The following is a 27298-nucleotide window of genomic DNA, read 5'->3' as shown; positions in this document are numbered from 1 at the left end:
TGAACAGGATGCGATAAATACCATTGGAAATGAATAATAGCCTCTCCATCCTTCCATCAGTATGGAGAGTATGCCACTATCACTTTAATAATGTTTACATATCTTGCATTACTCATCTCATATGTATATACTGTATTTTATACCATCTATTGCATCTTGCCTATGCCGCTCTGTCATTGCACATCCATATATTTATATTTATATATTCTTATTCCATTCCTTTACTTAGATTTGTGTGTATTAGGTAGTTGTTGTAGAATTATTACATTACTTGTTAGATATTACTGCGCTGTCAGAACTAGAAGTACAAGCATTCCGCTACACTCGCATTAATATCTGCTAACCACGTGTATGTGAACAATAAAATGTGATTTGATTTGAATATTTCTCATTCACAAAGGTCAGCTGTGACAACTGATTGGGTTGAACTGACTCCCTAAGAGGCCAAGCCAACAGTAATAAGTCATTCCTACTGCATATATTTGCCAGACCAGCTCTCAGAATCAGGATTACCTTTATTCACCTAGTGAATAATTCACACAGTCAGAATTTTACTTGGTGATATGGTGCTGCTAATGATAGACAACTTTTAGAGACAGAATACCGACAGTGGAGTTCAAACAAAGTTTACATACATTAGTTCATTCTGGGAAAAATAAATCCATATTTTTGTTGCGATCCTAAAGTGAACAAACAAACAAAGTAAACAGACGAGCAGCAACCAAAACAACGTGTTTGGAGGGATGGTCTATGCTGGTGTTGAGCCTTCAGTACAGATCAGACTAACTGGATGTGGGCCATTAGGGGTCTACATTCTGGATGAAAGACGGACAGAGGGTTAGACAGTGACAGAGGGATTCAGTGAGGGAGAGTGAGAAAGTGAGAGTGAGAGAGAAATCAAACAATCAAATTACAGTAAGTGACTACATCACTCTAACAACATATTTCTGAGACTGCATCAAGGTTATTATAGCAAACTAAAACTGAATCTAAAACAAAAACTAATAATGAAAAACAATTAACAAACCCATTGAAAACGAAAACTATACTGAACTATTATCTTTGACTCAAAACTAACTCAAAACTAACTGAATGATGTTCCATTAAATTTTTTTTCTAAACTTTGGGCAAAAATCGAATGGGAATTTCAATGAGGTTTTAAGCTTTTGGGAGTTTTCAAGCTACTGAATCTGGGGATTTAAAATGCAGATAGTGACGTTTCAAATAGGTTGCCAACTTGATTCTTCTTACATGTACTACTAAAGTTAAAAAGCATCGAATTGGTGTAAACATGGCGAGAGAGTTTCTTTCGAACACATTTTTTTGCATCAGTCTTGGCTCTATTCCTTTTAAATCTAAGTCACATTGAGATTGACTTTTGGCAATGAGTCCCTTTATCTACTTCCACAGAGTCAGATGAACTCATTTTTATGTATCTGTGTGCAGTTTGAAGGAAGTTGCTGACTAGCAACTGTGCAATTGCTTTGCGCAAATGCTAGTTAGCATTGGCTCGCAAAACTACCTCTAACTTCCTTCATACTGCATGCAGATATATAAAAATGGTATCCACAAGTTAATCTGAAGTTCAAAATCCCCAACTATCCCTTTAACCTCTCTGGAACGCTAGCGTCCCACCCGCGGTACACACTATTCAACAGCCAGTGAAATAGCAGGGCGGCGAATTCAAAACAACAAAAATCTCATAATTCAAATTTCTCAAACATACAACTATTATATCCCATTTTAAAGATACACTTCTCATTAATCCAACCACATTGTCCGATTTCAAAAAGGCTTTATGGCGAAAGCATAACATTAGATTATGTTAGGACAGCGCCTAAACAAGAAAAACCACACAGCCATTTTCCAAGCAAGGAGAGGCATCACAAAAACCAGAAATACAGCTAAAATGAATCCCTAACCTTTGACGATCTTCATCAGATCCCAGGACTCAATGTATGTTTTGTTCGATAAAGTTCATATTTATATCCAAAAACCCCATTTTACATTGGCGCATGATGTTCAGAAAATGTATTGCCTCCAAAACTTCCGGTGAATGAGCACATCAATTTACAAAAATACTCATCATAAATGTTGTTGAAAGAATTATTGAAAGAAAAGTTATTGAAAGAATTATAGATACACTTCTCCTTAATGCAACCGCAGTGTCAGATTTCAAAATTGCTTTACGGCGAAAGCACATTGTTCAATATTCTGAGTACAGAGCTCAGCCATCAAAGCAAGCTATACAGTTACCTGCCAAGTTCTGGAGTCAACTAAACTCAGAAATAGTATTATAAATCTTCACTTACCTTTGCTGATCTTCGTCGGAATGCACTCCCAGGACTCCCTCAAGAAATGTTCGTTTTGTTCGATAAACTCCATATTTATGTCCAAATACCTCCTTTTGTTCTCGCGTTCAGATCACTATCCAAAGGCAAAATGCGCGAGCGCAAAACCAGAGACGAAAAGTCAAAATGTTAGAAATGTTAGAAATAAATGTTCGATAATATTCCAACCGGACAATAGTGTATTCATTACAGAGGAAAAAGAAGGAACGGTGTGCCTGTGTGCCTGCGCAGTAAACAACTCATTGTCCTCAGGCAGTCCACTGATTGAGTGGTCTTTTATTCTCTTCCCAGTAACAGTAGAACCATGAAACAAGGTTCTAAAGACTGTTGACATCCAGTGGAAGCCTTAGGAAATGCAAAATTAACCCTAAGTCACTGTATACTGACTGGAGAGGGAATCATTTGAAAAACTACTAACCTCAGATTTCCACACTTCCTGGTTGGATTTTTCTTAGCTTTCTGAATGCCATATGAGTTCTGTTATACTCACAGACATCATTCAAACAGTTTTAGAAACTTCAGAGTGTTTTCTATCCAAATCTACCAATAATATGCATATCCTACCTTCTGGGCCCGAGTAGTTTAATTTGGGCACGTCATTCATCTGAATTTCCGAATACTGCCCCCTGTCACTAAAAAGTTAAAGTGACATCACAGAAGACACACAGAAACTATGCAACCCAAGTGCTCCTAACTTTCCAAGCATGCTTTCTGTCACTAACATTAAAACTGAAACTAAAAACTAACTGAAACTAAACTGAATTTCAAATTAAAAAAACAAATATAAATATAACAGAAAAAGACCAAATTATAATAACCTTCATACCAATCAGTCAGTATTACTTCTCACACAATCCTCATTATTAGAATCAAATGCAAACATTAGCATGGAATTTTAAATGTGTTTTAATGGTTTGAAACTTAATCGACTACAGTAACACGAAAAAGGGCCTTAGCCAAGATACAACATCTCCCAGTTTTAGGACTATCTACTATCTATCTATCTATGTCATAGTGTAGCTGGGTCTTAATGGAGCACAGCGGAGGCTGCTGAGGGGCTCATAATAATGGCTTGAATGGAGAGAATGGAAGAGCATCAAACACATGGAAAACATGTATTTGATACCATTCCACCAATTCCGCTCCAGCCATAACCACGAGCCCGTCCTCCGCAATTAAGGTGCCACTAACCTCCTGTGATAGAGCGCCCCCATAGGAAGATCCGGTAGGTTCACAGTAAAAGGTCAGGGCCACATAAAAAGTCTATCTAACAGTCGGCCCAGCCAAAATCAGCCTCAATGTATTATTCATTATTTTATGAAAGAAAGAACATGTTAAGAGAAATAACAGACAAGACTTTCTCCTGCCTCCTTATCTTGAGTAAAATGGCTATTTGTCATTTTCTCATGTTGCTTCCTCTGCTGTTTGAAATCCAAGGTAACGTGTAGTCAGTCAGCAGTGTTGTTGTAAGATTGAGCATGTTGAAAAAGATCATCCTGCAACATAAACTCCTTTTTCATTTTCTATTGTTTAAAAAGGATGGCGCCTTTGTTGAGTGTTGAGTGACTTGTGGTCAGTGGTGCATAGTAATTAAGTAAAAATACTTGAAAGTACTACTTTAGTCGTTTTTTGGGGGGATCTGTACTTTAATTTACAATTTATATTTTTGACAACTTCTACTTTTACTATTGTACTTTTTACTCCATACATTTTCCCTGACAACCCAAAGTACTCGTTACATTTTGAATGTTTAGCAGAACAGGATATTTGTGAAACTCACACTTACTTTTTCCACCAGTGCTGGTGGTGGTTTATAACTGCAAAATGTATGTTGGATGCATTACACGTTAGTGTCCAGCAGGTGAAGGCAGAGCAATGTAAAGGTCTACCAGGGTATGAATCATAGTACCAGTCATAGGCCTATGGATTTTATCGCCATGTCTGAATGTTTGATTGTTTGCATTGTGAATTTGATTCACTTTATTAACTGATTTACTTTGTGATCAATTGATCAACTAACTGATTGCCTAACAGACTTCTCCTCTGGTGTCTTCCCTAGGCCATGGTTGTGCCTCCCTTCTCCGCCCCCCTCCCTCTCCTAGTGGTTCTGCTTCAGCTTGCAGTACTACCTCTTGTCCACGCGGGGGCGTACTACAGACACAAGCAGCACCCGCAGCAGCATCAGCCCACGCCACACCTGTCCCACATGGGCATAGGGGGTAAGGAGCAGCACCCTCAGCAGCATTGGCCGGGAAAAGAGATGCCCCACATGCAGTACCCCCAGTACAGAAAAGAGATCCCACAGATGTCCATGCACATGGGCAAGGCGAACCCCCACAAGGGTGGAGTAGTCAACGGTGGACAGGATAAAGGTGAGACCGAAGGGCAATCTCAAATGACATGTGGCTCTGGTCAAAAGTAGGCCAGTAGTATGTTACTTATATTAAGATTATGTCAATCTTCAATGTTTATTACCTTAACCTAACTCGAGTTAGGACACACACACTCTGCCATCTTGGAATGTTTAGACTGAATGGACATCTTATCCCCCACAGGGCAAACCATCCCCAGTGGTGCAGTGGGAGGTTTCCCTGGGGGTCTGCCAGGAGAGCAGGGCCCAGCTGGGCCTCCCGGACCTGAGGGTCCCTCTGGGCCTCCAGGACCTCCCGGGGAAGGACAGCCAGGAAGGGAAGGAAAACCAGGCCACGCTGGTCCCCCAGGATTCCCTGGAGTAGGAAAACCAGGTCTCCCAGGAATTCCAGGCAAGCCAGGCAGCATGGGAGAGCCAGGAGTACCTGGAGAATTGGGCCACAGCGGCAGGGAGGGTCCGATGGGGCAGCAAGGGCCTCAGGGGTCCCCTGGTCCTCCAGGTCTTCCAGGGATAGGAAAACTAGGGGCTGGGGGGTTGCCAGGACAACCAGGACCCAGAGGAGACCCAGGACACAAGGGCCTGCCGGGACTACCAGGATTACCAGGACCTAAGGGTGACAAGGGGATTGGACAGCCAGGACAGCCAGGCCACAAAGGACTAGCAGGACCTCCTGGACCTCCAGGACAGGGAGGGATGCCTGGTGTGGGCAAGCCTGGAATGAATGGCATGTCAGGGCCACCAGGAGGACCAGGGAAACCAGGCCTTCCTGGAGAGCAGGGGCTGGCTGGACCAGCAGGAGAGGGCGGAGAGCCCGGTCCACCAGGGCTGCCAGGTCAGGGAAAACCTGGCCAGAATGGTCTGCCGGGACAACCAGGGATGCCCGGTGGGAAAGGGCACCCAGGCCCTCCAGGTTTTCCAGGGAAGCCTGGATTGCCTGGATTCGGAAAACCAGGATTCCCAGGACCCAAAGGAGATAAGGGGATGGGTGGGATGCCCGGAGGCCCAGGACCAAAGGGAGACAAGGGCCATGGAGGACTGCCTGGTATGCTAGGACAGCCTGGATCAATTGGACCAGCTGGTCCCCTTGGCCCTATGGGACCCCCTGGAGGTCTGGGTCAACCAGGGCCAAAAGGCGAGGCTGGAGAAGGAGGTCATAAGGGGTTGCCTGGTGGGCAAGGGGAGCCTGGTCCTATTGGACTGACTGGTCAGAATGGCTTCCCTGGAGAGGGAGGAGAGCCAGGGCCAAGGGGTCCCACCGGGCCTGTAGGACCCCAAGGGGAAGGCGGACACAAAGGGTTACCAGGCGCCCCTGGCATTCCAGGCCTACCTGGGCCAAAGGGAGAGGGAGGACTTCCAGGCGAGAAGGGTCCCCAAGGTCCTAAGGGAATTCCAGGTCTGGGAGGTGCAGGTGGGCCGATCGGACCTCCTGGTGCTCCTGGAACTAAAGGTGACAGCGGACCTCCTGGTCTTCCCGGCGTTGATGGTAAGGGAAACCCAGGTGTCCCTGGTCCTCTTGGACCTACAGGTAAAGAAGGTCCTGGCGGACCACCGGGAAACCCAGGCCAGCCAGGTCCACCTGGTCCCCCAGGCCCTCCCGGACCCACTGACATGGGAGCAGTCCTCCCTGAGATGGGTTTTCCTCCTGGGCTGGACGGAGTCAAGACTGCCGGTTATGGCAAGAAGGGAAAATATGGAGGAAACGGCGGAGAAGTGATGGGCCCCAACGGCCTGGAGATGCCCGCGTTTACGGCTCTGGTGACCACGCCCTTCCCACCTGTGGGCACGGCTGTGGTGTTCGACAAAATCCTGTACAACGGCCGTCAGAACTACAACCCCCAGACAGGCGTGTTCACCTGCGACATGCCCGGGATCTACTACTTTGCCTACCACATCAGCTGCAAAGGGGCCAACGTGTGGGTTGCACTGATGAGGAACGATGAGCCTGTGATGTACACATATGATGAGTATAAAAAGGGCTTCCTGGATCAGGCGTCAGGGAGTGCAGTGTTACCTCTACAGCCCGGGGACACTGTGTACCTCCAGCTACCCTCGGACCAGGCCGCAGGACTATACGCTGGCCAATACGTCCACTCCTCCTTCTCTGGATACTTGTTGTACCCCATGTAAGAACACCAACCTTCAGAGAGGAAGAGACGGTCACAAAGAGAGAGAATGTTGGAGAAATGTAAACATTGATTATAGAATTCTTTAAATTGATATGTTGTTTTAAAAACATCAACCATCTGCTGAAATTGACGCTGTTGAGATCGACAGTGACGGGAGGACATGTCGGACCGTCCCCGGGAAATTCTGAGAGAGGAGTGTGCTTGTGTGAGGGTACATATATGCAGTTTTTAATAACAATTTATGTTGGGGTTCAAAGATTGCTGTATCTATCTACTGGTCTGAGAAGTTGTCACAACCACACTGCATTAAAAGATTCCATTACAGCAACTGGGTTCATTTATTGTGAAATGTGGTGATATATATTGGTTTGATTTAAAGTACAGCACAGACTGATGTGGAGACTGTAGAAGAAAGAATGGGATATCTGAGGTATGTATAGTATTGTGTTTTCCCCGGCCCCTACATGTTCCTATTCAAACTGGCAGCTGCCATAAACAAAACTGTGGCAAAGAATGTAAATTGGATAACTTTAAAAAGAAAACTAAAGAAAATAAATTGGATACCTATATTGGCACCTGAACTTTTGTATTACGGTACTTATAAAATGGCAATTGAAAACCAATAGAGACAGTTCAAGACTCACATAAAGTGGTGCTATCATTTATGTCACATTTTAGTTTGTTACATAACTTTGTTGTTTTGTTTTTATTTGATTTGTGTGATAATTTTTTGTTGTTACTTTTGCAGACAAGCATCATCTGTGATGTTTATAGGGGTGATTATGTTTCATGAAATGGATGGCAATATAATGCATTATGGGTGTAGTGGTTCAAAGCGATGCCTCTTGTGGCACGTAAAGAGTAATGCTCCAACAGACACTGACTAGCCCACAAATATGAAAACCACTGCTCTCATTACAAAGCCCCTTCTTGCTGTATGTGTCTGTTGTCAGCTGAATGAAGCAGTAGCACTATACTGACAGAGGTATGAAACACGTTTGACCAACAGTTAGACACTCATTTAGATGGCCTATACGGTTATGTAAGTAGGATAGAAATTGATAATCAATTGTGAATAACTTTTGAAAAAGATAATTGAATGAATGAATTACTCTGGGGAAAATATGGTGTAGGCCTAGTCCCTCTGGGTTCAGCAGTACAGAATTTAAGTAATTGGGTTAAAGGTACTGTATGTGGAGGTTAAGATTGAAGGTTAATAAATACTTTGATGTCAATCAGCGAGAATAATCCCCAAAACAAACCAGGAGGAGGTGGTTGTGGTTACATGTTAGTGAGGAGACATATAGACAAAGAATATAGACAAATAATATAATGTCAAAAGAGAGAGGGGGAAGGGTGAAAAGGCCTTCCTGCATGCCCCCTCCCTCACCTCTCACCCACCTATATATCCCTATACCTCACCCCTCTAGTCTACCCTTCCTTTCTACCCATCCCTACACTTCTAGCCCTCCCTTGACTCCATGTATGAATTCTGTTTTCTATCTTTATTTTAGTCCATGGTGCTAAACATTCAGTATAACCAGACAAAACCTTGAGTTTTTATGTTTTTACTGTTATACTGTAGATGTTGTTTTTTAAATAAAGGTGATTTAACTAAAAGGTCATGCGTTATTCTTCTTTTAACATATATCAAAACATGTATTATTTTATTGTGTGACACTGATAAGTGCACTTCAGATTAGTCCAGTTCACCAGTCCAAATTCAATAAAGTAATTTTACTTGCCCCGGATGTCCAGTAAATATCCTCTGGCTCTGTCTTGATCATATTGCTCTTGACTGATATGCCATATTGAGAAGAGATGAGCATTCTGTGCTGCCAGAGACAGACAGATACTCTAAGTTGACTCGCCCATGATTATTAAATGGTATCATATGCTCAAGACAAAGATGAAAAAGGTAATAGGATTCATCCTATAGCTTCTTCTATCACCCATTTTTTGGCACATCTATAGAGTACCACTTGAGGGTGTGGCAAAACGGAATGTTAATTTTAATCAAATGTATTCTTGTATTTCGTCGTTTTAAGAGGTGCTTTCTTTTTTCCGCAAAACACAAAAGGAAACGTTTTTGGTGTTTTACAAACAATTATGTTTCCGTGATGGCAAACAAAGCAGCCAAAACAGTCAATGGACCAGTCTCGAAAGTCTCATGAAGGATGTTGAGAGAAAAAGGGATGCTGCGACTGATGTGATGCGCGTGCGCAGTGCGCACAACGCATGTGTCTTGTCCTCTGTTCAGCCGGCTTCTATCTATTCACCCTGCTTCTATTCATCTTGGTATTTAGGCATATTTAGATACTGTAGTAGCTAGCTAACTACGTTCATTCAGCATCTCAGTAACAAACGGTAAGAATCCTCAATTAATTGTTATTTTTAATCTACTGTACCGTGAATTACTGCATTCAAGGCAATTTTCAGTAGGCTAGCCAGTTAGCGATTGCTAACGCACGTTAGCATTACAATTTATTAGCAGGTAAAATATGGATGACACATGGGTGAACGAATAAATAGGTGAAACGTTTGCATACAAAGACATTTTATGCAGCTATAGTGAGATCTCGGTAACCTCCTTTCCAAGAGGACAATGAATGAATCCGCATAACATAACTAGCTAACGTTACCAACTGCTTGTGAAAGTTATGCTAGCTAACGTTAAATAGCGAACGTTTGCAAAGCTTTCCCTGTTGCCAGAGGCAGAGAAATATGCAGCTAGCTACTATTCATATCTATTCATGTTATATTACGGTTGATAAAACAACTTAAATAATAGAGGAGCTATTAATATTCAATTGTTTAAGTGTAGAAATAGAAGACTGATCATCACATCATTGTGTCTGTCTGCATGGATCAACTCTTTGTCATTGTCAAGGATTAAATACATGTAAAGAACGCATATGCTCGTTATTGATGAATCAGATGTGGGCAAAATAAATTAGAAAATGTACACCAAGTCAAACAAGACAAATTATGTTGCGTGGTATTTGGGTAAGCAGGTTGTTACCATGACGTCTCGTGTGGGCCCTCGAGCTGCAGGTACTGATGGGAGTGACTTCAAACACAGAGAGAAGGTGGCCTCACACTACCAGATGAGGTAATCAGTCATGTCTGTCTGCTGGCTGGCTGGCTGGCTGTATGCTTGTGTCTGTGTCTGTCTGTACGCTTGTTTGTCTGCCTGTCTGTTTGTCTGCGCTTGCCTTTCTGTCTGTCTGAGTGTGCCTGCCTGTCTATTACCATATTGTTTATAGTTATCCATTAACCATACTGTCTCAACACCCTTTTCCCTGTGTCTCCAGCGCCTCGCTAAAGTCTGAGATCCGGAAACTCAACTTCGTCCACCTGCTGCTCTGGCTCCTGGTGGCGGCCCAGGTGATCGTCAGCAAACTCGACCTGGTGCCAAGCGATACAGTGGCTGAGCCCTACAGATGGGAGTACCCCTACCTGATCAGTCTCTTTCCACTGGTCACCGGCAGCCTGTCGCTGCCCAAGAACAACATCAGCTACCTGGTGATCTCTATGATCAGCTCAGGCCTGTTCTCCATCGCTCCGCTCTTCTACGGCTCCATGGAGATGCTTGGCGAGGCCCAGCAGCTGTACCGCCACGGCAAGGCTTACCGCTTCATCTTCGGCTGGGCGGCGGTCACCGTCATGTACCTGGTGATGGTGGTGGCGGTGCAGGTGCACGCCTGGCAGATCTACTACAGCAAGAAGCTGCTGGACGCCTGGTTCGATTCCACACAGGAGAAGAAGAAGAAGTGACGAGGATGTTTTGTGGGTTTTGAGGCTAGGGGAAAACTGTTTTTGTTTTTCTCTCTGTCTTTAGGATGCATATATTAGTATTTTCTGTTATTTATTTATTTATTTATTTATTACCTCATGTAATCACTGGCTATTATATCTTTCCAGGTGGCCTATTCAACACACATTTTCTTGCCAAAACACGCATGCTCTCTCTCTCCATTTCAAAGACACTCAGGTGTATACATTTTCTCTCACATACACAAACAATTAGTGGCACAGCGGTCTAAGGCACTGCATCTCAGTGCTAGAGGCGTCACTACCGACCCAGCGTCGTTAGCGTTTGGCTGGGGTAGGCCGTCATTGTAAATAAGAATTTGTTCTTAACTGACTTGCCTAGTTCAATGAAAATAAAAGCAATTCTCTACTTTGTTTATCAGGCCTCAGAGAATAAACGATAGAGACTGCAGCTCCTTCTGAGACTGCAATATTTACAGCTGTTGTGAAGCATTTAGAATTATGAACCAAGCCCTTGTGTGAGACTGCAGCATGACGGAGGATCTCTCTACTGACTCTTTGTCATAACAGTGGAGGAATCAGGGCTGGACTAGTTTGTTGTCACGGTTTCAGTAAATTGACATCCGGTGACTAGTCTGTCAATATTGAAAGCCCTGTAAGGCATGCGCACAAGTACTGTACAAAGCTTGAGACTGAGAGACATGGGATGCTGTGTTTCAAAGGCAAAAAAATGTATGCATCATTGCGCTAAGTTGGCCTGACAGGTTACTCTGTGTCTTGACAGCTATCAAGTGGTCTTGATTTGCCCCTGTAATGTGCCCAAACTGTAGTGCTCCACAGGGTTGTGGTCAATACCAGTCAATTCAGAAAGTAAACCAAATATAAATTCCAAATTATCATTGATAAGCATTGAAGAGAATTGGAATTTCAGTGTACTTCCTGAATTGACTGGATTTGAAATGGAATTGACCCCAACCCTGGAGCTCATCATTCATATACCTCTTAAATGTCCTGTATGCTTGACCCATTGCTCCCTCACTTTATATGATTATGTTTTTACCACCAATAAAAAGGGAAATTAAATCCTTTTGTCTTGATTGTGTCTTTATTTGTCTTGATTGTTACAGACCTTGTGATGTGCTAGATGAGTAGTTTCATCACAGTTGCTTTCACCACATAATCACTTATGTGTCACAGTAACCTTTGAAATTAAGCAAAACACGTCCTGTAAAAGGTATAGAGGAAACCACATCACACAGAGTCACATATTTCATATAAAACAACATTTCTCAACCTGCACCTATGCAGTGGTGTAAAGTACTTTAGTAAAAATACTTGAAAGTACTACTTAAGTAGTTTTACTTCACTACATTCCTAAATAAAAGTATTTACTTTTTACACCATACATTTTCCTTGACACCCAAAAGTACTCTTTACATTTATATGCTTAGCTGGACAGGAAAATGAGCAAATTCACACACTTATTAAGAGAACATCCCAGGTCATCCCTACTGCCTCTGATCTGATGGACTCACTAAACACATGCTTTGTTTGTAAATGATGTCTGAGTGTTGGAGCGTGCCCCTGGCTATCCGTAAATTAAAATAAGACAATGATGCTGTCTGGTTTGCTTAATATAAGGAATTTGAAATGATTTACACTTGTACTTTTACTTTTGATACTTAAGTTTATTTTAGCAATTACATTTACTTTTGATACTTAAGTGTAATTCAAACCAAATACTTTTAGCCTTTTACTGAAGTAGTATTTTACTGGGTAACTTTCACTTGAGCCATTTTCTATTAAGGTATGATTACTTTTACTCAAGTATGAGCTTTGGGTACTTTTTCCACCACTGTTCCTATGCAGAAAAAATACGTTAAATAGTTGAGTCACTACGACTGCGCGCTCCGCTGTATGCCACGTACAGGTTTACGTCGACAAGCGGCCAGACTTCCTCATGTGAGGCTAGGATTCTGTGTTTGCCAGCCCTGGTTAAACATTTTGGCTGCCAAGGTCCTGAGAGAAATACCGACACAACAGCGGGTTTAAGTCGTCCAGTTACAGGTGGGATACATATAGCTGTCTGTTTCGATATTGCTAATATTGACAACCTGAATCACATTCTCAATCACAGTTAGCATTTCTACCTAACGATTGATGCTAGCATCGGGTTTGTTTTTAAAGCCACATTTGTTTTATTTTCTCTAAGACCTCTCTTAAGTTGTATACATAATGTTATTGGTGCAATGATATTGTTTTTTTTGTTTGTATTAAATTAAGTCGAACATTCATTCTCTGATACCGGTTAAAACGCTAAACTGTGAATTATTTTGCAGGAAGTCAACATTCTAACCATAAATGAGAGGTTTGAGTTGGTCTGTATTTGGCATGGTTCTACATCCTGTCAGTTACAGGAAAATTAATTGGCTATGTATGATCCAACTTGGCTTTCTTACTAGCTAGTTAGCGAGTTACGTTCGTTTTGACACCTTTAGTGACAATACGATTATCTAGTTATGTTAGCTAACAATATAGCCAGTACAACAGATTTTGAGCCAGAGTTAGTTATTGGCATAACAGCAAACTAACGAGCTGTCAAATTACCACGTTAGGTAGCTAACGTTAGCTATCATGTCATGAATCACTGCAAATAAGATAACAAGCTGCAATCCGAACCTCGCCCTTTCGTTAGTCAGCAAGTTAATTGAATGACTTCTGTACAAGCCAAGCCTTGTGTTAAAATGAGATGGGTGTCATAGTTCGCATAATATATCAAGTTATCTAGACAGACACCTTTTGTTGGTAGCTAATTTAGCTAGCTTGTTTGCTAGCCAAAGGCCAGACCAACAAGTTAAAATCAAAATCAACTAAAGTAGTTGCATTTGACGTGATTGAATCTATGTATTGTAACTGTTTGTTGATAAAAGGCCTATCTGGGTGTGGACTGGATAGGGAAGAGATTGTTCATCATAAACTCATCAGTTCAGCTAGTGCTTATATTATTCTGATGATATTAACCAGTTGTGTGTCATGAATCATGATCCACTCAACACATTCTACAAACTCACTCTTTCAATTCAGGTTACAGTACTTGGCCTATATAGGCCCACGTTTCTTTGTGGAGATGCATAAGAACCGGCCTGCCAGCCTGGCATTTTTAAAACTTTTGAAGCAGAACTGTGTACTATATAGTATAGTGGTTTCTAGAGGGCAGTGACCACTGACCAGCTGTAGCGCATTCTATATCATGCAAAGGTAAAGATGAGTGAATCCAATTGGGTTGCTAGATGAATGATTCTACCATTTTTCCATGGTCCAAACACTTTGTCTGTATCTGAAGGATGTTTTAACTGATGGTGCTGATCTGTTTTTCAATGGCTGTTTGTGGCTCACAAATCATCTATAGCAGTGGTTCCCATACTGGGGTGGGGGGGGGGGGGGGGGACTCAGTCCGGCTTTAAACTTCCTCTTCAAAGTTGTAATGTAGAATGCACGAGGTGAAATTGGTAGTGCATCATCAGTTCCTCTTGTCATGTTAGTCATTGCATAGCTTAGAGAGCTATTTGTAACTTGTCTTGATCAACTAGCACATTAGCTAACACTTTTTATTTAGTTTTTTTAGCCCATAGTTATTGTTGTAATTTAAGTCACTCAAATATCACATGAAGACACATTAGACATGGCAAAATGTATAGAATTGCATGAACATTTTCTTTAAAATTGCATGATTTTCTTTGCATCGCATGACAAAATGTGTAGAATTGCAGGAAATGAGCTTTAAACCTGTGCAATTCTCTCCACCAACAAGAGGAGTGTGAACAATTTGTGTCATGAACAGAGCTTGTTCCTATAGAAATAGATGTGGTGTGGGATGTTCCCCAATGCTGGTTGGGGCCCCAGAGGGAAAAAGTTTGGGAACCCTTGATCTATAGGACATGGGGAGGGGGAGCGAAACGTGTGCTGTTTGCACTAAATTCTTTGTTGTAATATTGCAAACGGTCATTGCAGTTTCACGATGAATGTTTCCAGCTTTAATTTATGTCAAAAATGTATGTAGCAACTGCAGATTGCCCCTTTAATGGTGATATGGCAACAGGTTGGCACCATAATCAAACATCCATGATTCCTGTGTAATGTATGTTCCATCTCCTTCCTGTTGTGATGTCCCCTCCAGCGGTGGGAGCAGTAGACTGTACCATGAACGGACAGCTGGACCTGAGCGGCAAGTTGATCATCAAGGCCCAGCTGGGCGATGACATCAGACGCATCCCCATCCACAATGAGGACATCACCTATGACGAGCTGGTGCTGATGATGCAGCGTGTCTTCAGGGGCAAGCTGCAGAGCAACGACGAGGTCACCATCAAATACAAGGACGAGGGTAAGCATGGAAGGGGACTGGGCCTTTCTGGACTAGCACTGGAATAAGATGGATTATCACAATACTGGTAGTCAGTGTGCTGCTAACTACTTAGCTTCCTCCACTGTCCGACTGCCCCATACTGGGCTCAATCCAGTGATCCTCTGCTTAGCAACACACATGACAGCCCTCCTTGACAATGTGTAAACCAATAGAACCATACAAAAGGTACCAATTTGGATGGCTCCATCCGCAACATTTTAAGATGGCTGTGAAATAAGTTTACGGTACGTTCTTAACTAACATCTAAGGCGGTGACCCGATCCTGTAGGTTCATGCTCTACAACATTCGCAGAGTACGACCCTGCCTCACACAGGAAGCGGCGCAGGTCCTAATCCAGGCACTTGTCATCTCCCGTCTGGATTACTGCAACTCGCTGTTGGCTGGGCTCCCTGCCTGTGCCATTAAACCCCTACAACTCATCCAGAACGCCGCAGCCCGTCTGGTGTTCAACCTTCCCAAGTTCTCTCACGTCACCCCGCTCCTCCGCTCTCTCCACTGGCTTCCAGTTGAAGCTCGCATCCGCTACAAGACCATGGTGCTTGCCTACGGAGCCGTGAGGGGAACGGCACCTCCGTACCTTCAGGCTCTGATCAGTCCCTACACCCAAACGAGGGCACTGCGCTCATCCACCTCTGGCCTGCTGGCCCCCCTACCTCTGAGGAAGCACAGTTCCCGCTCAGCCCAGTCAAAACTGTTCGCTGCTCTGGCACCCCTATGGTGGAACAAGCTCCCTCACGACGCGAGGACAGCGGAGTCAATCACCACCTTCCGGAGACACCTGAAACCCCACCTCTTTAAGGAATACCTAGGAGAGGATAAAGTAATCCTTCTAACCCCCCCCCCCCCCCCTAAAAGATTTAGATGCACTATTGTAAAGTGGTTGTTCCACTGGATATCATAAGGTGAATGCACCAATTTGTAAGTCGCTCTGGATAAGAGCGTCTGCTAAATGACTTAAATGTAAATGTTAACTCCGTTGCACTAGCTAGATGCCATCTGACCCCTCAACATTTAGCTGCTCCCTGCTGGTAATGGAAAGGGATGTTCTCTTCCATACACTTGAGAATGCATCCTCCCCTTTTTTAGAGTTTTTAAAGGACATAAGAGAATAGGTTAGTGTGAGGGTTTCTACCTCACAGCTTTCACCAATTCAGTCATTTCTGAAAAGTATTATCTTAGGAAATAAGGATTAATTGTAAAAGTATTGGAACGTGGCTTCATTCTGATTTGGGTTTTGAATGATGTTCCCATCTCTCTTCTCTTCCTGTAGACGATGACCTCATTACTATTTTCGACAGCTCGGACCTGTCTTTCGCCATCCAGTGCAGTAGGATACTCAAACTCACTCTCTTCGGTAAGATATTATCATACACATACATAAACATCCCTTCCTACTATAGGCCTACGTGCTGCTGTGCCAAGCACGCCATCCTTGAATAATCAAAACAACTTCATTTTTCCCGTAGGATATTAAAGTAGGCTCATTCTGTTTTTCTAGTCTTTGTTATGGTACTATATAGAACTTCTGTCCTCTGTATCCTCTTGAATACTCATTCTGACTGTTCCATTCCAACAGCACCCTCTCTCCAAAAGTTAAGGTTCATTTCCAGGAACATGCCACTGGGTGGCAGTCTAGTCTCATAGTTTGACATTGAGCATAAGGTCTTCATAGAGCTACCTGAACTTGATTACCCGAGATCCGACCCAGTCACATTTTGTAGTTAACCCTCGGATCCCAGGTAGGATGCCGCTCGGTGGCCACGGGCCTCGGATCTTTGTGAAAATATGTGAACTACTGACCGGATCCAAAATGATATTTGAAGAGTTTAGTTCCTAAACAACACTTCATACAGTTTAAATGTTATCTTAGGGCTGAATGACTGTCAGGGGGTCCCTTTTCATCAAATCAAATGTGTCATTTTGTAACAAAAAGGCAGATTTGCTTTATTAAAACAAGCCACTTATATGATGTGGGGTAAAATAGCCTACTTGTTGTGAGAGAGGAGGACGCCGCAGCGGAAAAGTGATAGCCCCTAGACTATATAAAGTGAGTTTCTGAAACATTGAGTCAGTCGTTCTTTGCTGACGTGAAGAAGAAACTGAATGAAAGACCATACAGGGAGGCAAAAACGACAGTCATCTGTATACCCCTCATTTATGTACATTGTGGATATGAAGGGGAAAAACGACAGTCATCTGTATACCCCTCATTTATGTACATTGTGGATATGAAGGGGAAAAACGACAGTCATCTGTATACCCCTCATTTATGTACATTGTGGATATGAAGGGGAAAAGGTTGCCCATATTGTCCAGACCTGAGCTATTTCATTTGTTTGATTTATTCAATTTACTAGTTTATTTCGGGTATTTCATATTTTTTTTTTAAGCTTGGCCTATTTGCTATTTTATTTGGCTATTTCCTTTGTTTAAAACCCGCTAGAGTCGATGTCTGCGCCCCGGTGGAAATCTAATTAGCATAATAATATCTGCATAAAAATCTGTCAGTTTAAGCTAGAGATTGTTTATTTTTTTTTGCGTTGCATGCGTCTGTCCACCGCATCTGCTGATGTCACTTCCGCACCCCAGGCTTAGACAGGTCTTACCTAGACAGTTATGTGTTCAAATAACAGTTGAACTAATGTTGAATGTCTCGAGTCAAGTTTGCCATTTGTCAGCATAAAGATGAGTGGCTCATTTATGCGCTAGTTTTGTGGCTTTCGTTCAAAATAAATGTTATATAATGCAGAGTTACTTACACATTCTTTCTGATCGTCTTTAATAAAGAACACATATTTGACTAAGTTAATCTGCTCATGTTTGCGTGTGTGCGGTAGACGCATTGCCGTAGGCTTATCTGCAGAAATATTGTATTTCTAATGTTGGAAGGCTGCCGATTTTAGGTGTAAGACACATCAGGACAACTTCTCTCTTCAACTCTCAGGACAGTAGGACTACACAGCCGTGGTGTGGATTACTTTTCGATCAAACCCATATCCAAACCAGGCTGATTCTGCGGGCCTAAAGGCTATATCTACATTTAATTTAGAACAAAAAACATTAGGCTATTTGAGTTAGACCTGAGTTGTAGAAAGACATATTTTGGTAGGCGATAACACTTGCTAGCGTCCTAAAATCACCACATAAAAATCCTTCAATCTAAAAAATGTGGTCAACAGAAACAAAATGAACAGGTCTTTGAAAACCACAATATTCTACATGCAATTATAGCGTTGGTATACTGAACTCTAGATCAGGGATCATCAACTAGATTCATCCACGGGCCGATTTAAATAAAATTAAAATAAATTCTTGAGCGGATGGTCGGCTGTCCACAACATAATAAAACAGTTTTTGTAGACTGCAAATTGATCGCAAGAAGCCCAAACATAGATATTTGACTAAAACATAATCATTTCAAACCTTGCTTACATTTGTATATGATCACGTCTCTCTACTATGCGTGGGAATATTTTAAGATTTCTAAAATTCAAATCACTTGGAGCTGATATCCTGGTGTTTATACAGTTATGTTCAGCAATGAAAATTCAAAAATAAAAATGTATATTTGTTTTTCTCAGAAAACATGTGAGGCCAAATAAAACCACCTTGCGTGGCAGTAAAGCTAAAAAAAAAAGAAGGTTTATTTCGCATCCGTTTAAGTCAGATACAGACCTGACCCAATTTGGATCCGACTCTCTCTCAGGTCGGACATGTTTTGTGTCAGATCTGGTCCACCTCGTATCCGAACTGGATCGGATATTGATTCCCCCCCCCCCCCCCCCAAAATACTGGATCCTGTTGGTTGGGTAGGAATTTAATGGACCCAATTTGGTTCCGATCTCAATTTTTGGATCCAAGAAGACCTCGACATTGAACTCCTACTTCATACCCCTTGACACGTTTATCTCTCCTGCCAGTATCGTCCCAAAGGCAGTGTTCCTATGCTGGTTGGTTAGTAGAGGCATCAGGCTATACTTAAAAATGATTATAATTTTTGTAATATTTTTCACGTCTCTCAGGCGTTGGGCTCCATGTTGTCAACCCCTTTTCAGAGAGTTTTAAGAGTGTGCTCTGCAAAGGATGGCAAATGGATGACGAGGAGTTTTGTCTGGTTTAGGCCTAATCATCATAATGCCTTCTGCTCTTCTGCCAGTGCCAGCCACATCCCTGTCCCTACACTGTAGCGTGTGTGTGTCCATGTCACAGTGTTGTACTCTGGCCATGTGTTATGCTTCCGCCTTTGTTTCACAGTGCAGAAATGTCAGATATGCATTACTGTTTACACACACACACCTCTCCCTCTTTCATCTCCAATGCCAGCAGGCCCCATGATGTAATTTCCTGTACTCTGTTCCCAATTACACCCCAGTGTCCCTGAACTATCCCTGCTATTATTAGAGAGGGAGCGGCAGAAAATAAACAAAGACAGAAATTAAATGTTTTGGGGATATTTGACTCCATCCCGAGACTTCAATGCCGAGGCCTGGAGCGTCAGCACGTGCCGCCGGCCGTGACCTCGCGTATTGTCGATATTCCCAGACGTGTACAGGGATTGGGAGCAGGAGAGAAGAATAGGTTTCATCCCAACGGTCCATGTCTCCATCCAGAGCCTTTTTCTGACCCGCTTGGGTCTCTGCTCACACAGGAATCTGGAATTCTGTCTGAATGCCCTTAAGGCTCTGCCTATACCCTCGTATGTCATATACTACAGTCTCATTGATATCATATACCATGTGTCCAAAGCTCCCATCGTGCATTTCAACTGAGCTTTATTTGTTGGACTTCCTGTGGTGTAGAACAGTGCTCATCTGTCTGTACTAGTCGTGGTCCAGGAGTTGAGTGTTGGTCACATCTCAAATGACTCCCTGTTCCCCATTGAGTGCACTACTTCTAGCCAGAGCCACAGCCTTAGTGTCGCTTTGGTTTCAGTCATGTGGTTTCTGTGTCAAGCCAGAGTACTGTGGGGATGCTTGTCTCCCTGCTCTTTCTGTACCCATTGATGGGCCATACTCTACCTCTCCTCTGTGCCCCTATAATCTCTATCTATTGATTCATTCCAGTGCTGATGAGGATGGTGGTGTGTTGTGCTATGGCAGCCTGTAAGACTGGGACTCATTGAGATGATACATGGTTCCCAAACGTTTTCCCTCCGGCTCCCTCTCCAGCATTGGGGAACATCCTCCCCCTGTGTCTATTTCTATGGGCAGAAGCTCTGTTCATGACACAAACTGTTCACACCCGTCTGCATTCACGCAGGACCAAAATAAATGTACATCTCTGTACAGAGCTTAGGACTCATCTGTTATAGTGATCAGAAGGACTGTCTGGGACAGATCACTGTATCCTATAGCGCTGGGATGCTGCAGTGTGGATGGAGAGAGATTGAAGAGGTGATCCTTACCATTTTGTAGTTCCATACCGCTATATATTTGAAATGTAATAATGTTATATTGTCTCACATTGATTTTCTCTCACTTCTCCCCCAATATATCCCCTCCCTAGCTTTCTTTCTCTCTCTCTCCCTCTCTCGCTGTCTCTCTCTCTCTCTTTGTTTCTCGCTCTCAATTCAATGGCAACGTGCCACAAATCTTGCTGCTGTGATTGCCTACTGTGGTATTTGTCCTAACATGTAGGGGAGTTTATCAATATATTTTTTTTAATTGTTTGTGGGTCTGTGATCTGTGGGAAATACGCTGAACATGAGATGAGAGAACCGATAGGGAGGTCAGAGACCTGACCGTGTGGTGCCAGGACAACAACCTCTCCCTCAACGTGATCAAGACAAAGGAGCTGATCGTGGAATACAGGAAAAGGAGAACCGAGCACGCCCCCATTCTCATCGACTGGGCTGTAGTGGAGCAGGTTGAGAGCTTCAAGATCCTCGGTGTCCACATCACCAACAAACTAACATGGTCCAAGCACATCAAGACAGTCGTGAAGAGGGTACGACAAAACCTATTCCCCCTCAGGAGACTGAAAAGATTTGCCGTTGGTCCTCAGATCCTCAAAGTTCTACAGCTGCATCACTGCCTGGAATGGCAACTGCTTGGCCTTCAACCACAAGGTACTACAGAGGGTAGTGCATACGGCCCAGTACATAACTGGGGCCAAGCTTCCTGCCATCCAGGACCTCCATACCAGGCGGAGTCAGAGGAAGACCCTAAAAATGGTCAGACTCCAGCCACCCTAGTCATAGACTGTTCTCTCTGCTACAACATGGCAAGTGGTACCGGAGCGCCATGTCTAGGTCCAAAATGATTGTTAACAGCGTCTACCCCCAAACATAAGACTCCTGAACAGCTAATCAAATGGCTACCCAGATTATTTGCATTGCCCCCCCCCCCCCCCTTCTCTCTTTTACGCTGCTGCTACTCTGTTTATCTATGTATAGTCACTTTAACTCTACCTACACTACCATTCAAAAGTTTGGGGTCACTTTGAAATGTCCTTGTTTTTGAAAGAAAAGCTTTTTTTCCCCATTTAAAATAACATCAAATTGACCAGAAATACATTGTAGACATTGTTAATGTTGTAAATGACTATTGTAGCTGGAAACAGCAGATTAAAAACAAATATATTTTTTACATTTTTTTATGGAATATCTACGTAGGCGTACAGAGGCCCATTATCAGCAACCATCACTCCTGTGTTCCAATGGCACATTGTGTTAGCTAATCCAAGTTTATCATTTTAAAAAGCTCATTAGAAAACCGTTTTGCAGTTATGTTGGCACAGCTGAAAACTGTTGTGCTGATTTAAAGAAGCAATAAAACTGGCCTCCTTTATTCTAATTGAGTATGTGGAGCATCAGCATTTGTGGGTTCAATTACCAGCTCAAAATGGCCAGAAACGAAGTACCCGCAAAACACCAGTCTCAACGTCAACAGTGAAGAGGCGACCCCGGGATGCTGGCCCTCTAGGCAGAGTTGCAACAAGAAGGCCAGCATCCTGGAGTCGCCTTTTCACTGTTGACGTTGAGACTGGTGTTTTGCGGATACTATTTAATGAAGATGCCAGTTGAGGACTTGAGGCATCTGTTTCTCTAACTAGACAATAATGTACTTGTCCTCTTGCTCAGTTGTGCTCCAGGGCTTCCCACTCTTTCTATTCTGGTTAGAGCCAGAATAGTCCAAGGCCAGTTGTATTGCTTCTTTAATCAGTACAACAGTTTTCAGCTGTGCTAAAATAATTGCAAAAGGGTTTTCTAATGATCAATTAACCTTTTTAAAATGATAATCTTGGATTCGCTAACACAACGTGCCATTGGAACACAGGAGTGATGGTTGCTGATAATGGGCCTATGTAGATATTCCATAAAAAATCGGACTTTTCCAGCTACAATAGTCGTTTACAATATTAAGTGTCTACGCTGCATTTCTGATCAATTTGATGTTATTTTAATAGACAAAAAATGTGCTTTTCTTTTAGAAACAAGGACATTTCTAAGTGACCCCAACCTTTTGAACGGTAGTGTATGTATGTATGTATATTTTTTTTTTTCAATTGTGGATCACATTTTTATTTGGCGTACCCCCGACGGCATTGTGCTTACCCCAGTTTGGGAATACCTGCTCTACAACAACATGGTGGTCGGCTTACGGTATAGAAATTAACATTCAATTCTCTGGCAACTACTCTGTAGGACAATCCTGCAGTCAGCATGCCAATTGCACACTCCCTTAAAACTTGAGACATCTGTGGCATTGTGGTGTTTGACAGAACTGCACATTTTAGTGTCCCAAGCTCAACGTGCACCAATGTAATGATCATGCTGTTTTATTCAGCTTCTTGACATGCCACACCTGTCAGGTGGATGGATTATCTTGGCAAAGGAGAAATTTGGGCACAAAATTTAAGAGAAATAGCATTTTGTGCAAATGTTAAATTTCACTGATCTTTTATTTCAACTCATGCTTTTATACACTGCTCAAAAAAATAAAGGGAACACTTAAACAACACAATGTAACTCCAAGTCAATCACACTTCTGTGAAATCAAACTGTCCACTTAGGAAGCAACACTGATTGACAATACATTTCACATGCTGTTGTGCAAATGGAATAGACAACAGGTGGAAATTATAGGCAATTAGCAAGACACCCCCAATAAAGGAGTGGTTCGGCAGGTGGTGATCACAGACCACTTCTCAGTTCTTATGCTTCCTGGCTGATGTTTTGGTCACTTTTGAATGCTGGCGGTGCTTTCACTCTAGTGGTAGCATGAGACGGAGTCTACAACCCACACAAGTGGCTCAGGTAGTGCAGCTCATCCAGGATGGCACATCAATGTGAGCTGTGGCAAGAATGTTTGCTGTGTCTATCAGCATAGTGTCCAGAGCATGGAGGCGCTACCAGGAGACAGGCCAGTACATCAGGAGACGTGGAGGAGGTCGTAGGAGGGCAACAACCCAGCAGCAGGACCGCTACCTCCGCCTTTGTGCAAGGAGGAGCAGGAGGAGCACTGCCAGAGCCCTGCAAAATGACCTCCAGCAGGCCACAAATGTGCATGTGTCTGCTCAAACGGTCAGAAACAGACTCCATGAGGGTGGTATGAGGGCCCGACGTCCACAGGTGGGGGTTGTGCTTACAGCCCAACACCGTGCAGGACGTTTGGCATTTGCCAGAGAACACCAAGATTGGCAAATTCGCCACTGGCGCCCTGTGCTCTTCACAGATGAAGCAGGTTCACACTGAGCACATGTGACAGACATGACAGAGTCTGGAGATGCCGTGGACAACGTTCTGCTGCCTGCAACATCCTCCAGCATGACCGGTTTGGCGGTGGGTCAGTCATGGTGTGGGGTGGCATTTCTTTGGGGGGCCGCACAGCCCTCCATGTGCTCGCCAGAGGTAGCCTGACTGCCATTAGGTACCGAGATGAGATCCTCAGACCCCTTGTGAGACCATATGCTGGTGCGGTTGGCCCTGGGTTCCTCCTAATGCAAGACAATGCTAGACCTCATGTGGCTGGAGTGTGTCAGCAGTTCCTGCAAGAGGAAGGCATTGATGCTATGGACTGGCCCGCCCGTTCCCCAGACCTGAATCCAATTGAGCACATCTGGGACATCATGTCCCGCTCCATCCACCAACGCCACGTTGCACCACACACTGTCCAGGAGTTGGCGGATGCTTTAGTCCAGGTCTGGGAGGAGATCCCTCAGGAGACCATCCGCCACCTCATCAGGAGCATGCCCAGGCATTGTAGGGAGGTCATACAGGCACGTGGAGGCCACACACACTACTGAGCCTCATTTTGACTTGTTTTAAGGACATTACATCAAAGTTGGATCAGCCTGTAGTGTGGTTTTCCACTTTAATTTTGAGTGTGACTCCAAATCCAGACCTCCATGGGTTGATAAATTGGATTTCCATTGATTATTTTTGTGTGATTTTGTTGTCAGCACATTCAACTATGTAAAGAAAAAAGTATTTAATAAGATTATTTCTTTCATTCAGATCTAGGCTGTGTTATTTTAGTGTTCCCTTTATTTTTTTGAGCAGTATATTTTTGTTGAGTCTATGTATCTCTAATGTGGTCATCTCTTTCTCTTCTCTCCCCCCACAGTGAATGGTCAGCCGAGACCTCTGGAGTCCTGTCAGGTGAAGTACCTGCGTAAGGAGCTCATTGAGCTCAGGAACAAAATCAATGGTCTCTTGGAATGTCTGGAGCCCCCCTCAGAACCTGGCCTGGCTGCCTCCTCACCAGACAGGGGTACGTACACACACCTACCTCTATCTCTTTGCAAGTGTGAAGTGTGTTTTTAAATCATCTAATTATCTACTGATATTCACACGTCTTGCATATTTCTTCTATAACTTTATGAAGTGTACACACAGATACAGGCTGGTTGTTTTTATTAGTTCCTAAACCCTCTCTGTAATGTCACTAGTTAGCCCTGAAAAGGGTGGTTTGTCCTCTTTCCAAAACCACCCATTGCTTCTAATCCAGTGGACCTATCACATTCCACACCTGCGCTATGCCAGGGGTGTTTTCACAGCATGCTTTGCATCAATGTTGTTCGCTAGCTGGCTTGTGGTGGACAGCAACAGGTGGATTTGTTTTTCCAAGGCGTAGAGGAGAGAAGTGTAAAATGTTTTTACGAGGTGTTTCCTTTGGCATGTTTATGCCGCTAATCCGGGGTAATGAGTTGATGTTTCAATGATAAAAGATAATGGAACTTTCTGCTTATTTGCATATTTGACGATGTATTTTTTTGTAATTGTGTGTGTGTATATTGGTGTGTTGACATGCATTCCCTCCCCCTCCCATCCACTTCCTCTCTCCAGACTCGGTGGATGTGTGTGAGGGCAGGGTGGTGGCAGCGGTGAAGCAGGCCCCGGTCCCAGTCAGTGCGGCCAGCATGTCGGCCTTCGACCCCCTGAATAAGCAGGACGAAGTCAGCAAGAACGTCATCTCCGCCTTTGGCCTGAGTGAGAACCATGTCCCCGGTAAGGCCGTCCATCATTGCTATTACTTTCTGTTGCTTTGTGTTTGTATTTTTTTATGCAGTCTTCTGACTGACCTTGCCCTCACTCCCCACCCTGTTTGATTTGTGTCTCTCTCTCTGAGCGTGTGATACAGAACCCCTTGGTCGCAGGATGGGGCTTGGGGGGTGCATCATTTTTCTATTTTACTTAACATTTTATTTAACTAGGCAAGTCAGTTCAGAACAAATTCTTATTTACAATGACTGCCTACCCCGGCCAAACGCTAACCCGGACGACGCTGGGTCAATCACGGCCGGTTGTGATACAGCCTGGAGTCGAACCAGCGTCTCTTTTGACGCCTCTAACACTAAGATGCAGTGCCTTAGACCGCTGCGCCACTCTGGAGACCAAAATTAGTGGTGGTTGAGCCTGTTGCTCTGCTCATGGCCTGGGCATATGTGCGGCTCTCATGTTGAGGTCTTTGCTGGGGGGCAGAAGGGGCATAGTTCTGATATGGGGGGGGGGGCTATATAGGCTGTGGCCAGGGTTTGTTTGGGGTGGTCTCAGCTGGTTGTGGTGTGGCTGGTGATGCTGTGGTCTGGGTGTAGGTCCTCTTGGTGTGGCTTCTCTCGGTGCAGGTGTCTCGCTGGTCTGGGCGGGGTGTCCACTGCTCTGTTGCTCCTGTGTGAGGTGCTGCGGTTGAGGGTGACATCCATCAGGGTCCTGGCAGAAGTTGGGATTGCTGCCTGGTAGAGGTGGACCTGGTCGTAAAGGCTGTTAAAGTCCATGGTGATGTGGTGGGCCAGGTAGACATTAGGTTTTGAGGCACAGTCCTGGGAAATGCTTTCATTCACCTGCTGTATGGTGGAAGGTTGAAAGTATTTTTGTGGTAGCAGGATGGAGATTACCACTTGTGCGTTGGGGAAAAAGTTTATTCTCTTTAATTAATTTGCCATTTGAGTCGATGAGGAAAACAATTTCTGGCTTTTGTGTGTCCTTGGTGGATGTGTGGGGGTTGTCAGGGGAGCTGACGGGTACTGTTAGGAGGGGGTGGTGTCTGTCCCTTTGTGGTCCGGGTCTGAGGTAGGCTTCTCTGGGGGAGTGTCCTGCTCTCTGTCACACCTCAGCTTTCTCACCTCCTCCTTCACTGCTGTTAGCTGTGTCATGTGTTTCTCTCTCTCTCCTTCACTGCTGTGTCATGTGTTTCTCTCTCTCTCCTTCACTGCTCTGTCATGTGTTTCTCTCTCTCTCTCCTCCTTCACTGCTGTGTCATGTGTTTCTCTCTCTCTCTCCTCCTTCACTGCTCTGTCATGTGTTTCTCTCTCTCTCTCCTCCTTCACTGCTGTGTCATGTGTTTCTCTCTCTCTCTCCTCCTTCACTGCTGTGTCATGTGTTTCTCTCTCTCTCTCTCTCTCTCTCTCTCTCTCTCTCTCTCTCTCCTTCACTGCTGTGTCATCTGTCTGTCTCTGTCCCTTCACTGCTGTCCCTTCACTGCTGTCTGTCTGTCTGTCTGTCCCTTCACTGCTGTCTGTCTGTCTGTCTGTCCCTTCACTGCTGTCTGTCTGTCTGTCTGTCCCTTCACTGCTGTCTGTCTGTCCCTTCACTGCTGTCTGTCTGTCTGTCTGTCTGTCTGTCTGTCTGTCTGTCTGTCTGTCTGTCTGTCTGTCTGTCTGTCTGTCTGTCTGTCTGTCTGTCTCCCTTCACTGCTGTCTCTGTCTGTCTGTCTCTCCCTTCACTGCTGTCTCTGTCTGTCTGTCTCTCCCTTCACTGCTGTCTCTGTCTGTCTGTCTCTCCCTTCACTGCTGTCTCTGTCTGTCTGT

General features: G+C 43.9%; 3 protein-coding genes across 6 annotated transcripts in view; all 3 read left to right on the top strand.

The window, feature by feature from the left end:
• Nucleotides 1–8468, top strand: part of LOC106586699 (uncharacterized) — a 94190-nt gene extending 85722 nt beyond the window's left edge. For both annotated transcript variants that reach the window (XM_014174246.3, XM_014174245.2), the window contains 2 exons: nt 4411–4723; nt 4907–8468. In XM_014174246.3, the coding sequence (XP_014029721.2) occupies nt 4414–4723; nt 4907–6849 (2253 nt within the window). In that variant the 5' untranslated portion in view covers nt 4411–4413 and the 3' untranslated portion in view covers nt 6850–8468. The remainder of the gene's footprint in view (nt 1–4410; nt 4724–4906) is intronic.
• Nucleotides 8469–9056: 588 nt separating this feature from the next.
• jagn1a (jagunal homolog 1a) lies at nt 9057–11705 on the top strand. Of its 2 annotated transcripts, none has more exons than XM_014174253.3 (3): nt 9057–9215; nt 9903–9960; nt 10163–11705. In XM_014174253.3, exons 2-3 carry the CDS (start codon nt 9956–9958, stop codon nt 10623–10625), a joined length of 468 nt encoding a protein of 155 aa, XP_014029728.1. In that variant the 5' UTR covers nt 9057–9215; nt 9903–9955; the 3' UTR covers nt 10626–11705. The 2 variants fall into 2 exon arrangements, with proteins under 2 accessions (XP_014029728.1, XP_014029727.1); XM_014174252.3 differs by having other exon boundaries at nt 9058–9215; nt 9863–9960.
• An 820-nt stretch (nt 11706–12525) lies between these two features.
• LOC106586706 (trafficking from ER to golgi regulator) overlaps nt 12526–27298 on the top strand; it is a 34046-nt gene continuing 19273 nt past the window's right edge. For both annotated transcript variants that reach the window (XM_014174257.3, XM_014174256.3), the window contains exons 1-5: nt 12526–12689; nt 14800–15006; nt 16320–16403; nt 24616–24762; nt 25338–25499. In XM_014174257.3, the coding sequence (XP_014029732.1) occupies nt 14823–15006; nt 16320–16403; nt 24616–24762; nt 25338–25499 (577 nt within the window). In that variant the 5' untranslated portion in view covers nt 12526–12689; nt 14800–14822. The remainder of the gene's footprint in view (nt 12690–14799; nt 15007–16319; nt 16404–24615; nt 24763–25337; nt 25500–27298) is intronic.

Source organism: Salmo salar, chromosome 25 (genome assembly GCF_965601325.2).
Source record: "Salmo salar chromosome 25, fSalSal1, whole genome shotgun sequence".
Classification (NCBI taxonomy): Eukaryota; Metazoa; Chordata; class Actinopteri; order Salmoniformes; family Salmonidae; genus Salmo; species Salmo salar.
Note: the sequence above shows the minus strand (reverse complement) of the source record. Positions and strands in the feature narration are given on the sequence as shown.

Excerpts from the sequence above, each read along its gene's own strand:
- jagn1a (XM_014174252.3), top strand. The coding sequence starts at position 9,872 with ATGACGTCTCGTGTGGGCCCTCGAGCTGCAGGTACTGATGGGAGTGAC. Across the intron at positions 9,961-10,162 it reads GCCTCACACTACCAGATGAG|CGCCTCGCTAAAGTCTGAGA; the intron begins GTAATCAGTCAT and ends CTGTGTCTCCAG.